The sequence below is a fragment of the Anoplophora glabripennis genome, unplaced genomic scaffold (genome assembly GCF_000390285.2).
Source record: "Anoplophora glabripennis isolate ALB-LARVAE unplaced genomic scaffold, Agla_2.0 scaffold450, whole genome shotgun sequence".
NCBI classification, from domain to species: Eukaryota; Metazoa; Arthropoda; class Insecta; order Coleoptera; family Cerambycidae; genus Anoplophora; species Anoplophora glabripennis.
Window position 1 is genome coordinate 311342 of NW_019416561.1, and position 23108 is coordinate 334449.

Consider the following 23108-nt stretch of genomic DNA (forward strand, 5'->3'; position numbering starts at 1 on the left):
GTATGGAATAGGAATAATATTATCACTATTGGCCCGCCCTGTATGAATATCCCTAGTAATGGAAAAAAAACTTTAAATATGCAGGTATTGAATGTTGCGAACAATAATTAAAAAAGTAAATAGTTTTTAATATTTTATTTAAAAGAAAAAATTCAATATTCTTATTTAACTAACTAGGAAATATTAACATATTATTAATAAAATAATATATTTTAAAATATCAAATGCAACTGTTATCGGATTAATTATTATTCACCCTATTGAATACTACAGTTTTTGGTGCCACGGTGTATATTTGCAAACAACACTCCCAGTCCGAAACATACCTAACTATTTGTGGTGGGGCGCGAGAGAATGAGAGCGAGCCAACTAGTGGGGACTTTAAGTTGCCCTTCATTGTACGAGGGTAATTCCAAAAATAAGACCTCCTAGTGTTTTAGAAAGGTTTGTTAGAGCTGGGGTAGTTTTTATATACCCATAGCTCTCCGATATGTCATTGAGGAAGAGTTGGATCGATTCCTTCACTCACCATTGTCGCTGAAGTATCTTCCGGCCAAATGTTCTTTCAAAATAGGAAACTGCCACGCGGAAAGTTTCTCTATGGCATCACCGCTCTAGAGACCTTTTTTTTGGGATTACCCTCGCGTAATTAAAGAAACTGAAAATTCCGATTTATTAATTGCTGCAGGTGGTTTTCACTCCCACATGGATCTCGAAAAATGGCCATTTTAATACCAAAGGCTTTTTTCGCGTCCTTTGTGTCGTATGGGTATTTCGGTGGAGGCTTCTCTGCGTTTCCCTAGGTAAATTTTCGTTTTCCCGGGACTCCTCGACGAAAACGGCAAATTTTCGCTGTGGGAGAGAGACAAAATCCGACAGGAACGCCTACCGACGGACGTTTTGAGTGTCGATTTAAAATACTAAAGGCTTTTTCTCTCGTGAAACCCCAATATTTTCGTTAAGCCGCGATTATTTCGCCCAAAACGCTATTTTCGCGGCGCGGCGTCATATTTTCCTTTATGGATACGACCGGCATCCGCGCTATGTTCCGAGACGAAGCCGGAACTTTTCTCTTCACGTACGGGCAGCTCCCGCGACCCGGCGACGTCCCCTTTCCGCTATCGGTACGCTTTTCCGATGACGCGTCGCAACGTTCTCTCTCTTCTATATCGCCCTAAACTTTTATTAGGTCAAATATTAAGACGAAATTAAGAATATTTTGACACAAACTGTCACCGCGGTAGAAACGTCAGAATTGTCAAAACTGCCGAACTTTCTAGTTGTCTCTTTAAAATGGATCAGTTAGAGGAGGAAGAGGAAAGTTAGTTAGTTAGTTACAATGTTTGCAGTTGACAAAAAATCCAGAGAGTACTTGGTTCATCCGATAAATCTGTAACTGATCCCATTGCATTCCATCTGAAGGGAACTAAACCCCGAACAGAATTGCACTTTTAAATATGTAAAAAGAAAATTGCATGTAATAAATATGTCGGCAGTGGTGAGATAGCAATTAAATCTGATACCAAGAAATTTTGAGAACTGATAAATGTTAACTACGAAACAACGTAAATGAAACATATCTATAAATTATTATCAGCTATTTTTCTCATTTATAATTTAAAGACGTTTATAATTTATGTTGTACTTATATTAAAAAACCTATTAGGGCTTTGGTTCGATGGGTAGGTATTTTATTTAATAAGTAAACCATCGCCAATACTCTGACTGCTCTGGATATTAAAAACACGTGTTATGTCGTCATTATTTAAGCATATTATCGACTTCTGATAGCACATAATGAGAATAGAGGTTTGCAAAAATTCGATCCTGGTAATTTTTGTAGTTTTAGACATAAGACGATACGAGATCAGCACTACTTAGTAAACTTTTATAAACACATGTTAAAAATGTAAAGATTTATTCTTTCATTAATAAATTTAAGTTAAATGTAAGACTTTTTTAGGCATAGAGAACCACTGAACTGATTTGAAAACAAAAATCATTTTAGGCTAACTCAAAAACACTAAAATTGTTCAAACTGTAGTAGAATGTGTGCTTCCTATAATTTCGTATTTAATATCATTTCTTTGAAATAAATGTCATAATGATTATTACTGTTGCTAACCGGACAGTAATTCTTTCATTTCATACAGGATTTTCCTAGATCCTTTGTTGAGTGTTGTTGCTAAAACTGCATTCATCTGCTCTGCATATATTTGTGGTTTTTCACTGCAATACAGTAGTATGTGGTGAGCTGTGTTCGTCAAAATTCCACATACTTACAACTTCCAACAACATTATGTGTAATCAGAAAATCGATTTAGAAATAAGTTTCTTTAAAGAAGATACATCAGATGATGTATATTCTTCCAATCTGCATTTCCCTGACGTTTCCTTGGAGGATACATAATTTCATTTAAATCAATTCCAGTTTTAAAAGAGAAACCAGTTTGCTTCTTCGCATCACTGAATATTTATGAGCATTCAAAACTGACTTGATAATTTTCTTTCAGGAAACAGTAAACCGGCTCATCCGCATAGTCATGGCCACTCAACCATCAAGGATTTAGCTGGGAGCATACTAGGAGACGACAAGAGTAAAGATGATGGAGAACTGTGGAATACAGTTGAGGCACAAACAGCTTTCCTCGGACCAAACCTTTGGGACAAGACTTACGAAACTGACCTTAAGGTGATTTATTTATGACTAGAAATCAAGTATTTTTTATTGCTTGCTTCTTATCTAAAAGTAACAGAAAACAGACCCATTTTATTCCAACGTTACCCAAAAGGGTGAAAGAGAAAATTAAGATTTTGCTCAAGGCATTAAACAAAGGAACAAAGCTAATAAAGTAAAATTAACTAAATATTTTGTGGGTAACTAGTTTATAAATATACAGGGTGACTCACAACTTATTCAAAAAAATTTGGGAATAGATACGGAATGAGTAATGGGGTGAACAACGTAAAAAAATTTTTTGTAAAATCCTTTCCGAGAAAAAAATTGTTGAAGTTATAGCACTTTCAACCATTACATAGCAGGACAACTGTTGTCTCTAGCGTCATTCGCATTACGCGTGGATTGCAACGTGGTCCCAGCGACTCCGAATACTGAAATCCGATTTTACAATTGTCGTTGCGATGGTGTTTACAACAGTGTTTTTGTAGTTAGTGTCAAAAACGGCTTACGTGTATAGCAACTCTGAGTTGGTGGATATCGTTTTAATTTATGGTGAAGCAAGACAACATTATTTGTATTATGGTGAAGCATTTGTGTTATGGTGAGGCAAGACAACATTTGTGTTAGTTCGTAGAAACTGAATAAGACGGACCCAAATGTGTTTACACGTCGATGGACAAAATTTTGAACAGTTGTTGTAATATGAGGTACCTATGTCAAATTATTTTATTAATTAAAATCACAAAATAATTTTATTAAATCATAATAATAGCGGCAAAAGCAGCTTGTTCGTTTTTATCACACTTTGCCGCCATGCTGGTCGTATTGTGCGAGGTCAGGTTTTACAGTGGACCAGTTTCCACTACCGTGCAGAAGTGTATTTTTAAATCATTTTCGAACAGCCTTTTTTGATTTTTTTCTTAACAAACTTGTATTTATTTTGTAAGAGTCCTCTGTACATCCACAGTTTTTTTAGATAAGTTCGGAATCACCCTGTATAAAATAATTATGCTCACCGATTCAAAACTAAGTTAGGTATGTCAAAGTAACCGTAAGTGCTGTTCCTGAAAAACCGTTCATACATAAATTAATTAACTTTTACTCGTGCGCCATCTGTTTCAAATCAACTGAAGTAAATCTCAGACATATGACGATATCCATCAACTCCGCGTTGCTATACACGCAAGCCATTTTTGACTCTAACTACTAAAAAAACTATTGTAAACACTGGCAACGACGACTGTAAAATCTGATTCCAGTATTCGGAGTCGTTGAGGCCACGTGGCTCTCCACGCGTATTACGAATGAGACTACAGTTGTCCAGCTATGTAATGGTTGAGTACTACAACTTCAATAATTATTTTCTGGGAAATTACTTATAATTTTACAAAATTTTTTTACGATATTGATACCATTTCCCATGCCGCGTCTATTTCCAAATTTTTTTTGAATAAGTTTTGAATCACCTTGTATTGCAAAATATAAATTTACCTCTCATGTAACAATAAGGACCACATACCAGTTAAAAATTGGGAGAAACTGTTTTTAAAATAATTCAAACATATAGGTACCTACTCCTATAATAACATCAGATGCGAGCTATATTTAAATTTTTCCGTATCTAAAAAAGTTCAAAATTTTTATTAAAATATTTGCAGTATTATAAATAAATTCTAAACATGTTATTCAAATAAAATATATTTTTCAAATAAGTATTATTAAGTTAGGAAACCCCACTTTATTTGTTATTATTTTTTTATTGTATTACTCAATTTTACCGCCAAACCAATATGTAATAGTATTCTTGATAAAAATGCAGAATCACATCTTTCTTAAATTTAATTATTTTTTTCTTATAAAATTTATTTATTTTACCTTTAAAAAAAACAATAAAATGTATTTTGCTATTGTGTACTTGTCAAAACTTCAGAAGAAACAATTGCGTGTACCTACCAAAAATCAATAATATAATTATTTACCTAATCCTAATATGGAATATAACGTCAGTCATGTGGACTTTCGTCTTCATTTTTTCGCATTATGCCCTCTCACAGAGCTATATATGTATTTTGTCACATTTTATCACATTTTTGTCACATTTATCACATAAAGTTCTTTGTTTCATGCACCTGTTTTTTGTTGCTCGAAATAAGTTGATCAATAAAAGTTGAATAAAACTGGTAGTGAGAAACTCTGTTTCAGTTCAGTTGATCAACATTTATCCAATAGATCAACGATGAACTTTAAATGAATTAACATTCAAATTTTATCTTTCAAATGGTTGAGTCATCTTCAGAACCCGAACAAGCTAAAATGTGCTTGAAGCATGCGAACTGGTACTGTATTTTTCAACTTTCGCCATTTATTTGTTCATATCCAATATTTTTTCTTTCGGTTCTTTTAACAAAACCACTGCCACTACACCTACCCAAATAATTGCAATCGACTCTATTTTGATGATTATTAGGTCTTGCTCCTCTTTTTCCAATTTACTGTATTTTCCACCAAATGGTACTAATTAAAAAGTGGTAAGAAATGAATCTACATTTCCTATGACCATGCCAGTTTTTGATTATAAAACTTCTTCAATCATTGATTATTGGATTATTGTCAATTAAGAGATAAGCTCCTTATAACAAGATATTTTTGGCACTGTTGAGTAATGTTGCAGAAATATTAATAAATCAACTCATGGGTCAAATATTTCCAGGATTTAAATAGTACCCTTTTATAGGCGATTATTATTGAAATGTTGGAATAATTGGTGTGATTGCAATGGAGAGGATATGAATCACATTTGAAGAAAAAGATGAAAAATCTTGTTTATGACTCAGTTGTTTCATGTGAAAGAAATTGGCTAACGTTATAACGAGCGTTCAAATAAAAACGTGGTCAAGTTGGTTCTGAAAATTTGGACGTAGGGCGTAGCGTATAGCAAATGAACTTAAACGTCATATGTCAAAGCACTATATCGCCGCTATCAATTTGAATATTTTCGTTTTAAAAAGCGTTTAAAATGGTGTTTTCTCAAGAACAAAAAGTGTTTATCATAGAGTTCTACTTTAGAAATGGACGCAAGATTGATGGAATATGGAAGTATTCCATTGAGGAATGTTTCACAGAATTTCAAAATCAATTTCCCGGCGTTGTTGAGTACAAAATTTTTCAAAGTGCAGTTCAGCGTTGTGTTAATGTTTTTCGTGAAACGGGCAGTGTAACAAGAAAAGAAGGAAGCGGCCGACCTAAAAAGCGGAACTGAAGAATTAAAAGAAAATGTCCAACAAATAATGGAAAATGCGCCAAGAACTTCTGTACGTGTTTTATCACAAATGGTGGGAGTATCAGTCGGTACCTGCCACACAGTGTTAAAAAAAGATTTGCGTTTGTTCTCCTATCGTTTAACTTGTCAGCAAGAACTTCATGAAGTTGATTTTCCGCGACGGGCTGTATTTTGTTAATGGTTTTTAAACAACTACGGTGAACTTCATAATATCACCTTTTTTCTGATGAAGCCTGGTTTCATTTAAGTGGTTACGTAAACTCACAGAATATGAGAATGTGGTCTTCTGAAAAACCAGATAACTTTTTTGTCGAGGGCCCTCTACACGCTCAAAAAATTGGAGTTTGGTGTGCTCTCAATCGAAGGAGGATTTATGGACCTATTTTTTTAATGGTACTCTTACTGCGCAAAGGTATAGAGAAGAAATTATCGCTCCTTCTGTTAACCAGCTGGAAGAAAACGAAATTACAAACTTTTACTTTCAACAGGATGGCGCAAGGGCACATACGGCAGGCGAGACGATGAATATGTTGAGGGAAGTTTTCCAAAATCGACTAATAAGTCTCAATGCTGAACATGAATTTCCACCGAGTTCATGTGATATTACGCCGTGTGATTTCTTTTTGTGGCCTTACCTTAAAAACACTATTTTTGAACTTCCTATTCCTGATTTAAACCATCTGCAGGCTCGACTTATAGACTAGATTCGTGAAATTAACAATACTCCGAGCATCTTAGAAAATGTCTTTAATTCTTTGAGGAACAGGTGTGAAAAGTGCTTGGAACAAGGAGGGGGACACTTTCAGCAGCTGCTTTAATTTATTGTTATAACAAGGAGGGGGACACTTTCCGCAGCTCCTTTAATTGTTTGTTATTGTTTTCACGATTATTCTTTAAAATAAAGTTATATAGTCATTAACGTTATTGAAACTGACAGCTGCTATACAGCTCATTGAGAAATGAGGTTAAGTTGGTCGCTATAAGCTAATCCCTACGTCCAATAGGTCAGAGCCAACTTCGACCACGTTTTTATTTGAACGCTCGTTATAATAAACAGTAATTTATAAAAATAAATAAAAATAACTGGAAAGATAAATATTTACATATGCATCCTACAGGCTCCAATTCGGAGTATAATTTCATAATATTTTTGTAAGAATAATTTAGTTTGATAGTTTACATTTTTTGGTCTTTATTTCTAACTGATATATTGAGGCATCAGGTGTCATATAATGGTCCATATTTTAAAAATATTTTTGGTTATAAATGTTGTTTTAAATACCGGTGCAAACATATTGCTATATATTTTTAAGAAGTACATCCCATACATTTGTAACCAAAATCATAATCTTGAAACGAAATTGTAATTGAAACCTAGTAAAATACCCTTTAATACAATATAAGTACTATTGGAGGAATATTGCTTAGGTAGTTTTCTTGAAAGAAGGCAGTCTGGAATGATCTTATTTTTCTGTAATTTTGTAAATATTTACTTAAATTTAATGCACATTTGTTTGTTAAAATTATAGTATGTGGACCTGGATGAGTTCTTATCGGAAAACGGTGTATCGATGGACGGGTTGGGGTCACACGGATCCCTGGGTAACCTGGGTAGTTCCCAAGCTCTGCCAAAAAGAGAAAGATCTCCTAGTCCGAGCGACTGTATGAGTCCGGACACCATGAACCCCCCATCACCTGCCGACTCAAGTGAGTATGCTGATTTTTTGGCTGGTAGATGTGATCTTGAATTTATCAAATCATTTACCAAAGAAAATATGAATTTATATAATTATAGTCTTTGAATATTTGTCATATCAATAGTTGTGTTATGTTTAATTTTAACTGTTGTAACTACTTAATGTCTGTTTGTAACGAAATGTGTTTTTTAACGTAATCTAGCTTCTACAATTCTGCTTTGCTTCAAATTAAAAAAAATGAAATGTTTTTGCACAGATGAATCAACCCAAAATTACCAAAATTACCCAAAATTCTTTGGGTAATCAAATACCGTTTAAAATAAAAGAAAATCTTCAAAACTAAAAGGAATTCGTACAGTGTACGATACAAAGTTCTTAAAATTGGCTATTCAGAAGATAAGTAAAAAATCAAACAAATTTTTGTGGTAAAATAAAAACGATTTAATTAAACTCATCTCTGTGATTTTTTTTCCAAATAACTCTAAAATGATTTGCCTCGTTTAAATAAAATTTGGTATGCTACTTCCTGTTCATAGATAAATATCACTTCACCGAAGTAACCGCGTTTACAACATTCAGAAAAATACCTTTCCCTCCAAATTTGTGTAGGATACAAATATGATATAAATTTGATTTGTCAAGAAAAATCGAAATTAAACCTTTTTTGATGAAAATTATTGAAAATGATCACCAATTTTAGTAACGTAAAACACAATTTACCCAAAAAAAAAAATCGTTCATGTTATATTTTTCCCATTCCGTAAGTTTTCAATTTTGTTAAAAATTTCGATGATGATGATTTCGATAAAAACTGCATAATTTGTGCAATAAAAGTAATCTGAAATGGGGGATTTTTTTAACTGAATTATATGTTACTGAATATGATGATCATTTGTCATGGCAGTCATATATCTCTGTAATAAGACAAGAATAGGGCTTGCAATCCCGGTATACCAGGATCCCGAAATAGCGAGATCCCGCACCAATTTTTAAATATGCGGATCCCGTTGTGGATTGCGGGATTCCGGGATTGTGCACAGGTGCTTCCACCATCCGTTTGGCGTCGTTGATTTCACACGTGGCCCGACCACGACGCACAAAATAACTTTGTTTTCTTCGTTGTTAGTAGTAGTAGTCTGTCACAGAATAATTAACGTATATGTTCTAGAGNACTTTGTTAAATTTCGATGATGATGATTTCGACAAAAACTACATAATTTGTGCAATAAGGGTAATCTGAAATGGGAGATTCTTTTTAACTGAATTATATGTTACTGAAAATGATAATCATTTGTCATGACAGTCACATATCTCTGTAATAAGACAAGAACTGAAGTCGTAAGACCCGATTAAAAATATTTATGAAAATCTTTTCTTATGAGTGGAAGTATTTTTTACAGTACTGTAAACGCAATTACTTGGTTACTATGTCAACAAGTGACCAATTTATTTACCAGTTTATTTAAATCGGTTAAAGTTTTATTTGAGAAAAAAAAAACAATTCTTTCCCGCCCTTATCGACTAATAGAAGTAAACTTGGATAGAGGCAAGTTTACTTAAGTTGTCTTATTTTGACCCCAAAAATTTGCACCTTCTACAAAATTTACTGCATTTTCAAATTACTTGAGTTCAATATTAAAATTTGTTAATGTACGTCTCTCTTTATATTAATTTAAAAACCAACTGGTAAAATAGTTAATATTAAACATAAAAATAGATACTAGGTAAAATAAATATACTGTATGTCTTTCCGAAGTCAATTGAACATGTATAAAAACGTCTAGCAATAAAATTTAATGACATTCATAGGCGTTCCTAAAAAATTTTTCTGCTAAAGTTAAAAAATTATAATAATTTGTATACAGTAGAATATGTGTAGAAAATTTCTGTTATTATGTTCATTTGACCAACAATATATTTTAATTATTTATGTCCTCAAACCATTTTATTATATTGATGGTAAATTTTCAAATAGTCTCCCAAATGCAGTGTTGTGATAATACTAGTAAACAAAATATCCCTCTTTCGCAATTGTAATATGAATGATTAATAGAAGGTGCCTACAATAAATTAAAATTACCTGAATCGCACCAAATTCCGCATTGCTGCACTGCACTGTTAGGCCATTTGTCGACAACCGAATTTATGGCCATGTGGCCCAGTGCGGCAGCGTTTGTGCCGCGTTTGCCAACGCGCTCACTCTTCAACTGGGCGACTAAACCTGTATACGGGTATGGCTAAATAAGAATGGGCACAAGTTTTTCAAATATTTCAATGCCGAGTTGCTTCGTCAGCGACCGAACCTGGTGCATACTGCCAAACTCTTGGTTCTTCAGTTGAGATCGGAAAGACTATACTATATGTTTAAAACTTAGAATGTATTTATTGGATATTTTTTAGTTTTCACAAGTGTCGCATGGCTTAAAAATACTGCACTTCATGCTGCTTTGCTTATTTTAAGACTTAAAGGAAAATTCATTCATGTCAAATTATATTTAAATTGTGATCAAGTATTAGAGCAATATCACTAAAATCATGAATTTTATTTAAAATAGCAAATGTTGCGTTTATATAACACATCTAAGTCAGGGTTGTCTATTTAATAATTTTTCCATTTTGACTAGAGGAAACAAATAGTGATTGTCATATGTTTTGTAACTAAGTACCAAAAGTTCAAAATAATATTCATCTGCATTTAGTTATATGAATCTATGCTTAATATTTTTTCTTTATTATTTGATCAATTAGTGGAAGTTGATTTTTTTAATATAATTTATTATTATATTGTCACGTGGCAATGATCTTCATATAGTTTTAATTATAACTGATAATTATTCTAGTCATCAAGACACTGTTTTCATAGCTGAAGAGAATTGGAAAAAATCATATTTCATACATACATTACATTAGTAAAATGATTATATCATATATTTAAGAAATATATTTATCTCGTAAGTTAACATATTCTAACAGAAAACTTTTCATTATAAATTAAGGTACAGACCTACGTCAATAAGCTTGCATCTGAGATTAGAAGGGAAATGTGGATATCTCAAGTAGCATCGCCTACGTTTTATTCTTTTTAGCCGAATACATTCTTTCTCAATCTCGCCTTAGTCAGAAAAGCAAATTTATTTGGTCGGTCCCCACCTTGCTAATGTAATTGGCTACTAAGATCCCAAGACCTGAGCATGCCATAACTTAAGACAACTAGCATATGTTAACAATTATGTTAGCAAGTATAAACGTGTAGCATTAAACTGCAATAACTGCAAGTTATGACTGCTAATTATTATTGCTGTTGTACTCCTACATAGCAATATATAAATATGGAATTATTGTNAACTAATGATATTGGTAGCCTTATTTTTATTCAGTTTGTTGTCAATAGTGGGAAGATTAGAGGCCAAATTTCAAAGAAAAACAGCAAATTTTCTCAATTGTCGACGTTTCGTCACTTATCGTGACATCCTCAGGACAATTACAGATTTAAGTGCTTCACTGTGTTTTCCTAGTCTCGTTATACATAGTATGTCATATAACAATCTTGGACAGTATAGATATAGGTAGAGAATAGCGTACACATACATCAAAATCATGTATTAAAATATATCTTTATATTAATTTAAAAACCAACTGGTAAAATAGTTAATATTAAACATAAAAAATAGATACTAGGTAAAATAAATATACTGTATGTCTTTCTCAACATGTATAAAAACATCTAGCAATAAAATTTAATGAGATTCATAGGCGTTCCTAAAAAAGTTTTCTGCTAAAGGTAAAAAATTATAATAATTTGTATATAATGTGTAGAAAATTATGTTCATTTGACCAACAATATATTTTGATTATTTATGTCCTCAAACAATTTTATTATATTGATGGTAAATTTTCAAATAGTCTCCAAAATGCCGTGTTGTGATAACATTAGTAAACAAAATATCTCTCTTTCGCAATTGTAATATGAATTATTAATATAAGGTGCCTGTAATAAATTAAAATTACCTAAATCATGCTAAATTCCGCATCGCTGCACTGCACTGCTAGTCCATTTGTTGACAACCGAATTTATGGTCAGGTGGCCCAGTGTGGCAGCGTTTGCCCACGCGCTCACTCTTCAACTGGGCGACTAAACCTGTATACAGGTATGGCTAACTAAAAATGGGAACAAGTTTTTCAAATATTTCAATGCCGAGTTGCTGCGTCAGCGACCGAACCTGGTACATACTGCCAACCTCTTGGTTCTTCGATTGAGATCGGAAAGACTATACTATATGTTTATAACTTAGAGAATGTATTTATTTGGTATTTTTTAACTAAGTTTTCACAAGTGTCGCATGGCTTAAAAATACTGCACTTCATGTTGCTTTGCTTATTTAATGACTTAAAGGAAAATTCATTCATGTCAAATTATATTTAAATTGTGATCAAGTATTAGAGCAATATCACTAAAATCATGAATTTTATTTAAAATAGCAAATGTTGGGTTTATACAACACATCTAAGTCAAGGATATCTTATTTAATAATTTTTCCATTTTTGACTAAAGGAAACAAATAGTGATATGTTTTTGTAACTAACTTCCAAAATTCCAAAATAATATTCATCTGCATTTAGTTATATGAATCTATGCTTAATATTTTTTCTTTATTATTTGATCAATTAGTGGAAGTTGATTTTTTTAATATAATTTATTATTATATTGTCACGTGGCAATGATCTTCATATAGTTTTAATTATAACTGATAATTATTCTAGTCATCAAGACACTGTTTTCATAGCTGAAGAGAATTGGAAAAAATCATATTTCATACATACATTACATTAGTAAAATGATTATATCATATATTTAAGAAATATATTTATCTCGTAAGTTAACATATTCTAACAGAAAACTTTTCATTATAAATTAAGGTACAGACCTACGTCAATAAGCTTGCATCTGAGATTAGAAGGGAAATGTGGATATCTCAAGTAGCATCGCCTACGTTTTATTCTTTTTAGCCGAATACATTCTTTCTCAATCTCGCCTTAGTCAGAAAAGCAAATTTATTTGGTCGGTCCCTACCTTGCTAATGTAATTGGCTACTAAGATCCCAAGACCTGAGCATGCCATAACTTAAGACAACTAGCATGTGTTAACAATTATGTTAGCGAGTATAAACGTGTAGCATTAAACTGCAATAACTGCAAGTTATGACTGCTAATTATTATTGCTGTTGTACTCCTACATAGCAATATATAAATATGAAATTATTGTACTTGTAAATAAGAGTTTTCAAAATACAAGGTCACATTTATGTTAACAAGCAAAAGTGAACTCAATATTTTTAAACCCCCTTCAAAGGCTTTTAAAATCGTTTTACTTTTGCTAGATGTAATGTAAATAATTTAATTCGATTTGAAATAAACAATTTTGAAAAAATCATACCATATATCATCTAAACTGAACTTTGCAAATTTTCTTTTATGATTTCTGTCATACATGAAACTGTTTTTCAAAATTTGTTGATGTTCTAAAAACGTATTGATTTGAGTTATAATATTATTATACTTTCATTGTTTTGTTATATTTTATCCCTTTTTCACTTTTACATCTTCATTGCACAGTGATTATTTTTATCATTTTTACCAAGTTCAGTTTACATGATTAAAGCCTTACTAAACTTCAGAAAATAAACTATGAAATTCTGAGTTTGCCATATTTGAGGATTTAAAATGTAATTCGAATGACATGCCTTGCAAATTATTTACATTATTCAGATGTATATAGATGTACGTAAGTTTATTTTCTTTTCTTTTTTTTTATTTAGAATTTCTCGTGAACAAATTCTCTAAATCTAAAAATATGGAAAATTGATCCTTACTAGATTGAGCATATTCTTTGACACAAAGCAAAGAAATTTAGTAAGGCATCGAAAGAGAAATTACTATTGTGTATGTACACAATACTAATATCTAAAATATAGTTTTTTCTGAAGCGTTATCTATGGCTTCGAGTTGTCGAGACTTCGATCCACGGAAGAGAGCATTTTCAGATGAGGAGCTCAAGCCGCAACCCTTAATCAAAAAATCCCGAAAACAGTTCGTCCCCGACGACCTTAAAGACGACAAGTACTGGGCGAGACGTAGGAAGAACAACCTAGCGGCCAAAAGATCAAGGGATGCCCGTCGGATGAAGGAAAACCAGATTGCCCTCAGAGCTGGATACCTTGAAAAGGAGGTTAGTATCACAAACAGTTTTTTTGATGTCCTTATTGTCAAGAAATTCCTAAATTCATAGCAAAGGATTTTAGCCCAAACGGACCCAGCCCCCACCATCTATTGCCCTATAGCGATCCACATCCAACTACTATGACAGTGGCTCTATACAAGACAGTGGCGACAATAGCGACTAAACCCCGCCCATCCGCCATGTTGCGTCCAATGTCAAATTAAAAGTAACTTTTATAAAAAATAAATTAGGTACAAAAGTATTTTAAGCAAATAACTCCCTTGGAAAGTGATTCTAAATAATGAATGTAGAATCTACTTGTGCAATAGGGGAGGATAAATATACAGGGGTAGAAATTCATGGGTAGATTCCCCAAGTAAAAATATTGCGATTTAGCCGAACTTACCTTAGTCCAAAAGTTGATAGTTAAAGAGATACAGGGTGTTAAATGTAAAATATTATTTCAGTTTTTTTTAATTTATTCCTTAACAAATGCAAATATCCTCACAAAATTTTGGGGATTGGAGTTCGTTGAGTAGAGGAATTGAAATCTGTTCACATTTTGGTTAAAGTTCATAGAGGGCGCTAGCTGCAGTAGATTGAATGTGTTAAAAACGACATAACTTTTTTGTGCTTTAAGGTATCTCATCTTTGGTTACAAATTCTTATTTTCCAACTTTTTTTACACAAAAAAGGTATACTTTATTAAAGTAGCTATCTCGCACCGTTTTCGAGATATTTGGCTTTGAAACTTCCAATGCTGTTGCATTAAATTACAATTAAGTACCTACAGGTATTATTAATTTAGTGGTAAAGTTTCTTAAGTAGGATTTGGACGCAAATCAAATAATTGACGTCTTCCACTTGTCTTATTACTGTCATTTGTATGCTAATTTCTATTAAGTATTATTCGTATCTAATTAAAATCACATCTTAGCTTACAAATTAAATTGTATACTCGTACATAAATGTGAGATAGAATGCCGAGGTTTTCGTTTTTGGAGTTACATGAAATCAGTTGTTTATGGAGAAACTATAAACACTTGAGAAGAACTTTAGTAGCAGGTTTTAAATGCTGCAAAGTCATTTCGCATTAAGGATTTATACTTTAAAATAAGACAATCTTTTAATAAACGTGTTGATAAATGTATTGAAGTTAGAGGTGGACATTTTGAGCAATTATTGTCAAAAAGGCATATTTTTTACTAATGTTTACTATTTTACTGTTCATTACAATTTTTAATTCTAAATAAACCCTTGTTTTTGACATTTCTAAATTATTTTAATTATTTCAACTATTAGCATTGGAAGTTTCAAAGCCAAATATCTCGGAAACGGTGCGAGACAGCTACTTTCATAAAGTCTACCTTTTTTGTGTAAAAATAGTTGGAAAATAAGAATTTGTAACCAAAGATGAGATACCTTAAAGCACAAAAAAATTATGTCGTTTTTAACACATTCAATCTACTGCAGCTAGCGCCCTCTATGAACTTTAACCAAAATGTGAACAGATTTCAGTTTCTCTACACAACGAACTCCAATCCCCAAAATTTTGTGAGGATATTTGCATTTGTTAAGGAATAAATTTAAAAAAACTGAAATAATATTTTACATTTAACACCCTGTATCTCTTTAACTATCAACTTTTGGACTAAGGTAAGTTCGGCTAAATCGCAATATTTTTACTTGGGGAATCTACCTGTGAATTTTGGCCCATTACGTCGCGACCACCCTGTATAATAATAGCAACTATTGGTTTTCATTTTCTAGGCAAGTTATATTAAGCTTACCTACAATATACAGTTAAATGTATTGGGTTTACATTACAAAAACGGATAATTAATACTAGTAATAGTATTTTTGTACAATAAAAGTTCAGCCACACTTTTACTTGTAAGCTTTTTTGATGTTTTTTGGCATTTTTTGGAAGCTATTTTGAAACCTAATAAATATCTTAACAATTTTATTATTGATCTGATGACAATTTGGTAGATCTGATTTTAAACCTGACTTTTAAGAAAACTCTTTTAAATTTATGTTTTGTGAAGATACAATCTCAAAAATTTTGTAAAAACACTTTCCATCAGCAAGAAGATAGAAAATACCGCTTCATTGCAAAAAAGGTGAATGTTCTCTAAATCTCCTAACTACTCTAAATTTTGAAAATGTTTTATAAATCAGCGTTTTAGAACCAACACACACCGTTTGTACAAGTTTTTTATGTTCTAACGATACTTTGAGCAATACAGGTTCGGAAAGTCCCCATGGTTCATCGGCCGTTACGTGAGAGCGATAAAGTCATAAAAATCCGTGTGATAGAGAAAGATGGCTATAATGAAGGCGTCTAATAGTCACCGCCCATTTCGCCCTTCCACAAATAAGAAGTGGATCTTATTTGTGGAAGGTGGATTTACAGATCCCTTGAGCCAGACAAGGAATATTCACTTGTTTTGGGCTAAGCGGAACCAACCCGCCTGCCCGTACCTAAGTCCAACTATTGTTGCAATTGTGCAATGATGTCACAAAAATGACTCTTTACACGTCTCTAGACCATACAAGATATATTTAGATGATTATGGCCCAAACGGACCCCTTAAGCTTCCATGTCCCAGCTTCGAGTGTCCCTATCCAAGCTTCATTTTGGGTTTACCTGATTTAACTTCAGTTTAAGTTTGCTGTCGGTGCTTCAGCCTGGTTTTGGCAACCTGAACTTCTGTTTGAGATACAAATTACACGTTTAAGCTTCAGTTATTGTTTCCCTCTCCGAGGTTCAGATTTAGTTTGCCTGTTAGGGGTTCAGTTTGAGTTTTCCTGGCTATGGTTTAATTACACTCTACTAGTCTTGAGCTTGCCTGTCCGAGCCCCAGTTTGTGTTTATCTGAGCATCAATTTGAGTTTTCTGGCAGTGCTGCCTGTCACAATAATTGGACGTGATTAGAATTATGTGGATTGGATCCGTTTGGTCCGAAATCAACGGAATATTGCTTGCCTGGTTGTAGGAATGTGTAAAAAGACATTTTTCTGCCGTTATTACTACCTGTCACAGTAGTTGAATATGAGTCGATTACTGGGTGGTATGTAGGGCAGTGGATGGTGAGGGGTGGATGCGTTTAGGCTAACATCGATTGACTTTTACTTGCTTGGTCTAAAGCTATAAAAATCATACATTTTCTCTTTTTCACTTGGGCCAAAAACCGCGCTTAATGACAGAAAAAACACGTTGACAAATTAATCTGGTTTTGATTTGATTTAGTTAAAACAACGTGCAAAATACTGATGGTCCATTTTTGCTTAAATACTGTATAAAGATGTAGTTTTCACTAAAAATTGTAGAGAGGATAATAAAAATTAGATAAAGATTAGAGTGCCATATGAAATAAGTATGAAATATGGGTGACGTATAATAAGTATAAATAGTTACATGCACTAAAAAAAGGTCTCAAATGGACATCAATCTGAAAGTATTTCCTTTCCTTAAGTATAACAAAAAAAGTTGATGAAAAAATTATTGAAATTGTCTGAAGAACAGTAAAAATCAAAATGGAAAATTGTTTATTTTATTTATCTTTTGTCTGTTGGTAGCTTAGCTGTTTCAAGCATCACTCTTCAAAATAGTTATTGCTGGGATCGTGGGTACGAGTCCCGTGGTCGGATGACCTATATCAGTTGTATTCATGAAGGGAAAGTAGGCAGTCACTCCACAGGTGTAATAGGATGGAATACCGCTGGTATGGATCAACCCGATAGATTGTGCCAAAACACCATTCGATTATCCTCCTAATTAATGAGGTTTCCCAGGTTGCTCTGGTTGATGTGCCACCTCATCCCCCATCTTCAATGACTTAGCTAAATCGTTGCAATTATAATGAGGTGTTAAGATATTATTATATTATTAGATTTCTTGAAATCATGTAACACAATAAAAAATATATGCAAATTTAATGAAAGAGAAAATATGTAAAAAAAACTGTACAAAGTTAAGTACCTTCCACAATTTAGTTACATTTGAATTGTTCCTACATTCTTACATCAGTTTCATGATTTCCCCCCTCAGTAGTATTTAACGATATTTTCAGCTTAGCAATATTCAGAAAGACAATTTCAATAATTTTTTAGACTGTACAACTTCTTTTTGATCTTGTGACGTGAAAGTAACTTGGACATTACACATTAATTTGATCAGTACATTTTCGGTATTTGACTAAAGAATAATCTTTTTATCCGTTATTTATTAATCAGTTCGTACAGAACAAAAAGAACTATAAAATTTGTAGTTTATATATGTATATCTGCCATACAAAACTCAGTTTATTTGTCTTTTGGACAAAATGTGGTTTTATTGTCTAAAAGTGGTTTATATGTATAAGCACTTTTAGTAACGATAGTTGTATACCTATCACTTTGTCCAAAACAGCATCGATGTTACTTTCAAACCTAACATCAACCTATTTTGGAAAAAATAAAAGGGCAGCACATGCGAAGCCTTGTGGTATAGGTGGTAATGGCTAATGTGTTCTTATTAGTGATTCGAATCGCCATTATCAAATTCCCTTGACGTAGGTAATGGATTCCTTGAGTTTGTTCACAATTCCGAGTCTGCTGCGATGATATGAGCGTAAATATATGTGTTCTCAACAAAAACTGAGTTAAAAGTTAAAATTTTGATCGTGTTTCGATTCACAATTAACCGTAATTATATTCTGTATACAGATTGCTTTTCATAATTCTAAAGGATGATTATAGTAATATAATTTATGGGCATACAGATAACAGTAGTTAACAACAAATAAGATATAGAAATTGTATAACATAAGTATTATGAATTTAAAGTTCGCCCAAGTTTGAAACAGAAAAAAAGTATAAGATTAAATGAAAGATTTACCTAAAACAGATATTTACTATTCAATTATTAGGAAATATTATTGTTGTGTGTATAACACGGGTCCCAAGATTTTGAACCGTTGTGTTTTACCCAAAGTGGCTGAATTCAAATATTACTTCCAATGCATTTAATGCAATTAGTTTCCGTTCACAAACTAACTGAGATTCCAAATCCTCCATTCTATACTTTTGATCAATACTTGCTGCGTTTTTTTCTTACTCTTATTTTCTCCTATTTTTTGTAATTAATTATTAATTCCGTCACTCCGTAGAAAGACAAATATATTTTAATGAATTGAAAAAAGTCTTTCGAATTGTAATGGCATCATCAGTGATTTCTTTGAAGATGAACTGTTCAATACCTACTTTGAATCTATCCATTTTATGAAAAACTTTGAGTAAAACTGAAATGAAAACCGAATAGGTACAGTGCAAATCTTTCTGAGTAGTAATGCCCCTTGGGTTCTTATTATGGAAATTATTATAAATTAATTTAAGCGAATTATTTATAAAATTGCAATTGAAGTATTTCTGCACTAATTTCTAATTTAATAAATCTCTTCAGGTGTGTATATTCCCATTTATAAATTGAAATTGTGTCCCATCAGCACAGGGGAGGTATTTTCTTTCTGTTTCTGGAATGGAAAAAGAGTACTATAAATCCAGGACTTGCACCACACATATTATCTTCGTCATTCGTAATTTTGTTGTTTCAAATATTTTTCTAAGTAGACAAATGGTAACTGTGCTGTGATTGGATTGCGTTGATATGGGGTCCAGAAGCGGTCTAGACTACGGCTAGACCTGATAGCAAATATCATTATCGTAAGCAACGTACAAATTTGTCCTAACCAGGTATTACATAGAGTACTAGAAAAGTTCTGCAATATATCTTTAATTCTCGTAAGTTTTCAAGCGAAGTCAATCGTCAAACTCCTTCAGAAATCCTAATACGCTGTTAGAAAATCGACGCTCTTTTGAATTCTTCTTGACCAAGAAGGTATTGCGAGCCTTTTTCACGACTACAGTTCAGGATTGAACTTCTCTTTTAACACGCTTCATAGCGACATGTGGCCATAAGTTTCGCCGTATTGCAAAACTCTATTTTATCATTTCAAATAACATGTTTTATTTAAATCCAATATAACATGTCGAAATAACAATCCCTGAAATTGCGTTGGAAACTAATTGAATGTGTTTAGTAGCATTGGAAAATGTCGTACGGGCTAAACTCAATGGATGTGACTGTAATCCCAATTTGTACGCAAAATTATTTTCAATTGCATTGAAAAGTGTTCGAATGAGATCAGCTCCGTTGTCTGATTAAATCCAACGGTTCAAAATTGTGTTCAGATTTTGACGATTTAAAACAATCATGGAATCTTGCTCCATAATGGAATTAGTGTTCAAAAGCGTAGTTTTCATACCCTTCTTCTACTGCCTTATGTCTTTAATGTCTAGTATTGTTCATAATCCATTTTAGATTTTGTGCATATTTTTCGAGTTAGATGCTATAACATTGTTTTCTTCTTTTGCAGAACGTTGGTCTTCGCCAAGAATTAGAACGACTGAAAAAAGAAAACCTAATATTACAAAACAAATTGGCGAAGTACGAAGATGTGTAATTCGCTGAAGGAGCCGACCTCTTCTTACTTTTCACACACAAAACAGCCGCTCACTAATCACTCATTGAACAACTCGAAAACAATTCAGTGAATAAAAAGTGTTCCTTCAGGATGCAACCAAACATTTGTATATAAACATACACATTATGTAGTCATCATGTAGTGTTAAGTTTATTACATTGTAGTAGAAGAAAAAATTACGTACATATTTTTGTTTTGATTTATTTGGTCACGAGGTACTTGGAAACGTAGCAAAATTTAATGTTAAACTTATTCCCAAACTTGTTAAACGTTGTTTGTGATATTTCTTGTTGCCTAGACACTAAAAGAAAATTCAATTTCAGTTGGTCGCTTGACATTCTATATTAGAATTGACCTAATAAATCCGAGTGTGGAGTTTCCCAAGTATTTTTTGGCCAAAATCTACAGAAAAAGGGACTGCCAAAAAAGTGGGCAGTTTGACCTCTGTTATACCTTGTAGACTAATTATTTGTTGATTGTTTTTATGTTTATATAGTCTATTTTTGGTTGAAGTTAATTTAGTGGTATTTTTAAGCAACTTAGTAAAAATCGTAGTGTGCTCACAAGTTTACAGGAATAGGCAAAGAGAAAGCACTTGTGTGCTTTTAAATGTGCTATACTAAAACATAACTTTGTTTTAAATTTAGATTTCAGTTTACTTAAAAGTCTAATTTCTTGAAATAATAGATTTCTTATATTTATTTTAAATAGTGTATTATTTCAGCTGGCATCAAGTCGTGTACGTGGATAAATGGCCTATTTTTGTTATATTCACGATGATGCTTAACCGGGCTATTAATTTTGGGAGACTATGTATCTAAACTTTAAAGCGGAAATGGCCATAAGAATTAAATTTACATTGAAATTGACACCAATTATGAAAATGCTGTTTCATATTACGATTGATGTTGAAAAAATATACAGTGTTACCATAATATTAAGAGAACCTTTACAAATGACTGCAGTGAAGTGTCGGTGTTGTTCTTAAAATAACCTTTAAAAATTGCCTTAAAGGCATGCCTTATAAAATTTAAATTTGTAACTTTTATATCTGTTACCACTGCAGTGGATTTTTTATACTTGAACGATGTGCAAAAATTTATTTTCAGTAAACGAAATGTTTATACGTATTTAAGAAATGTTACTGTTAAATCTTACTACATTATATTGATTAAACATAATTTTACATTAAAAATGTGCACCTAACGGCCTCAGTGTTTATCAATTCGATAGGTTATGCAGCTTCTTTTTGCATAAATAAACCCCACAAGTTGTATAATCCATTGTAGAAAGGAATAAAGGCGTTCTTAAGTAGGTTCTATTACAAAGTACTCTAAAAAAAACTGTAATTGCTATTGTGAGCATTAAATGATATAAAGTTATAAGTGTAGTTTTATTTAGAAACTAGTTTTTTTAGAATGAGTACTGGTTAGTATTTAAAATAAAAAATTACACCCTCTTTACACCAGAAAGATCATTTCAAATAAGCGAAAATAGACATTTATTTACACTAATATAATTTTTTGTTTAATTTTCCTACTACATAGTATAAAAAGTGTCTACACACTTCAACATAAGAAAATAAATTAAAAACTATTCTTAAATAAAACAGAAAATACATAATCTTAAGAGAAAAAATAAAAATAAAATTAAAAAACGTCTAAAAGGTATCCCAAAATATACGCAAGAAGTAATTTTGATAGAAAACACCGGTTTTTAATTAATAATTGTAAATTTTTCATTGCATATCGGGTAAATAACCTCCACGGCTTTGCTGGCACGTACTCACCTTTTTGTCGAAATTTTCCATAATCATTTCGCATAAATGCGGCCCAATCCCCTCCCTCAAAGCGTGGGTGGTAATGGGCTCCTTGGCATAAACCTTAGATTTCAAAAAACCTCAAAGAAAACGGGAAATTACACGACCAGGAAATGATTCATGCAGTAATACAATTTTCTCGGGCTGTATGGTATATATCACCGTCTTGTTGAAACCACATGACGTCTACATCCATATCCTGCAATGTAGGCATACAAAATTGGATTATCATGTCGCGATAGCGAGCACCATTAACTGTTATTTCCTGACCAGCCGCATTTTCGAAAAAGAATGATCCAATGATGCCTCCAGCCCAAAATTTACACCAAATAATGACATCGTGCATGCATTTGTTTCTCAACATTCACTAGTAGATTTCCTGAACCTCAAATGCGACAATTTGTCGATTAACAAAACTAACAACATGAAAATGAGCCTCATCGCTGAAGATGGTTTTGTTCGAAAAATTAGCATCCACTTGTTCCATAATCCATTCATCAAACTGTCTTCATTCTGTGTGGTCAGTTAGTACGCTTCAGTTCTTGAGTGAATTGAACTTTGTAAGCATGAGGCTGCAAATCTTTCGTGAAAATACGCTGTAAAGAGCTTCTCGAAATGTCCAGCTCTCGCCCAACTGACAAATTGATATTCCTGGACTCTCAGCAACACCCTCACGAACTGCTTCGATGTTTTGTGTTTAAAGACTTGTTGAGTGTTTAAGATCATTAATTGATCTAGTCTCCCTGAATTTTTCAATTAATCTCTTCATAGTTGATGAATTAAAATCACTATTCCGAAAATGGCAAACTGTAGCTATCAAATTTTCATTATTTTTAAAATATTGCTCGATAATGAAAACACGTTGTTGTTTCTTGTAGCACTCTATTT

General features: G+C 32.5%; 1 protein-coding gene across 6 annotated transcripts in view; it reads left to right on the plus strand.

The window, feature by feature from the left end:
- LOC108911494 (hepatic leukemia factor) overlaps positions 1-21109 on the plus strand; it is a 303997-nt gene extending 282888 nt beyond the window's left edge. For 4 of the 6 annotated variants that reach the window (XM_018716445.2, XM_018716446.2, XM_018716449.2 and 1 more), the window contains 4 exons: positions 2514-2692; positions 7490-7667; positions 13630-13883; positions 20294-21109. In XM_018716445.2, coding sequence (XP_018571961.1) covers positions 2514-2692; positions 7490-7667; positions 13630-13883; positions 20294-20380 — 698 coding nt within the window. In that variant the 3' untranslated portion in view covers positions 20381-21109. The remainder of the gene's footprint in view (positions 1-2513; positions 2693-7489; positions 7668-13629; positions 13884-20293) is intronic. The other 2 variants (XM_018716444.2, XM_018716448.2) reach the window with 2 other exon arrangements.
- Positions 21110-23108: the final 1999 nt, after the last annotated feature.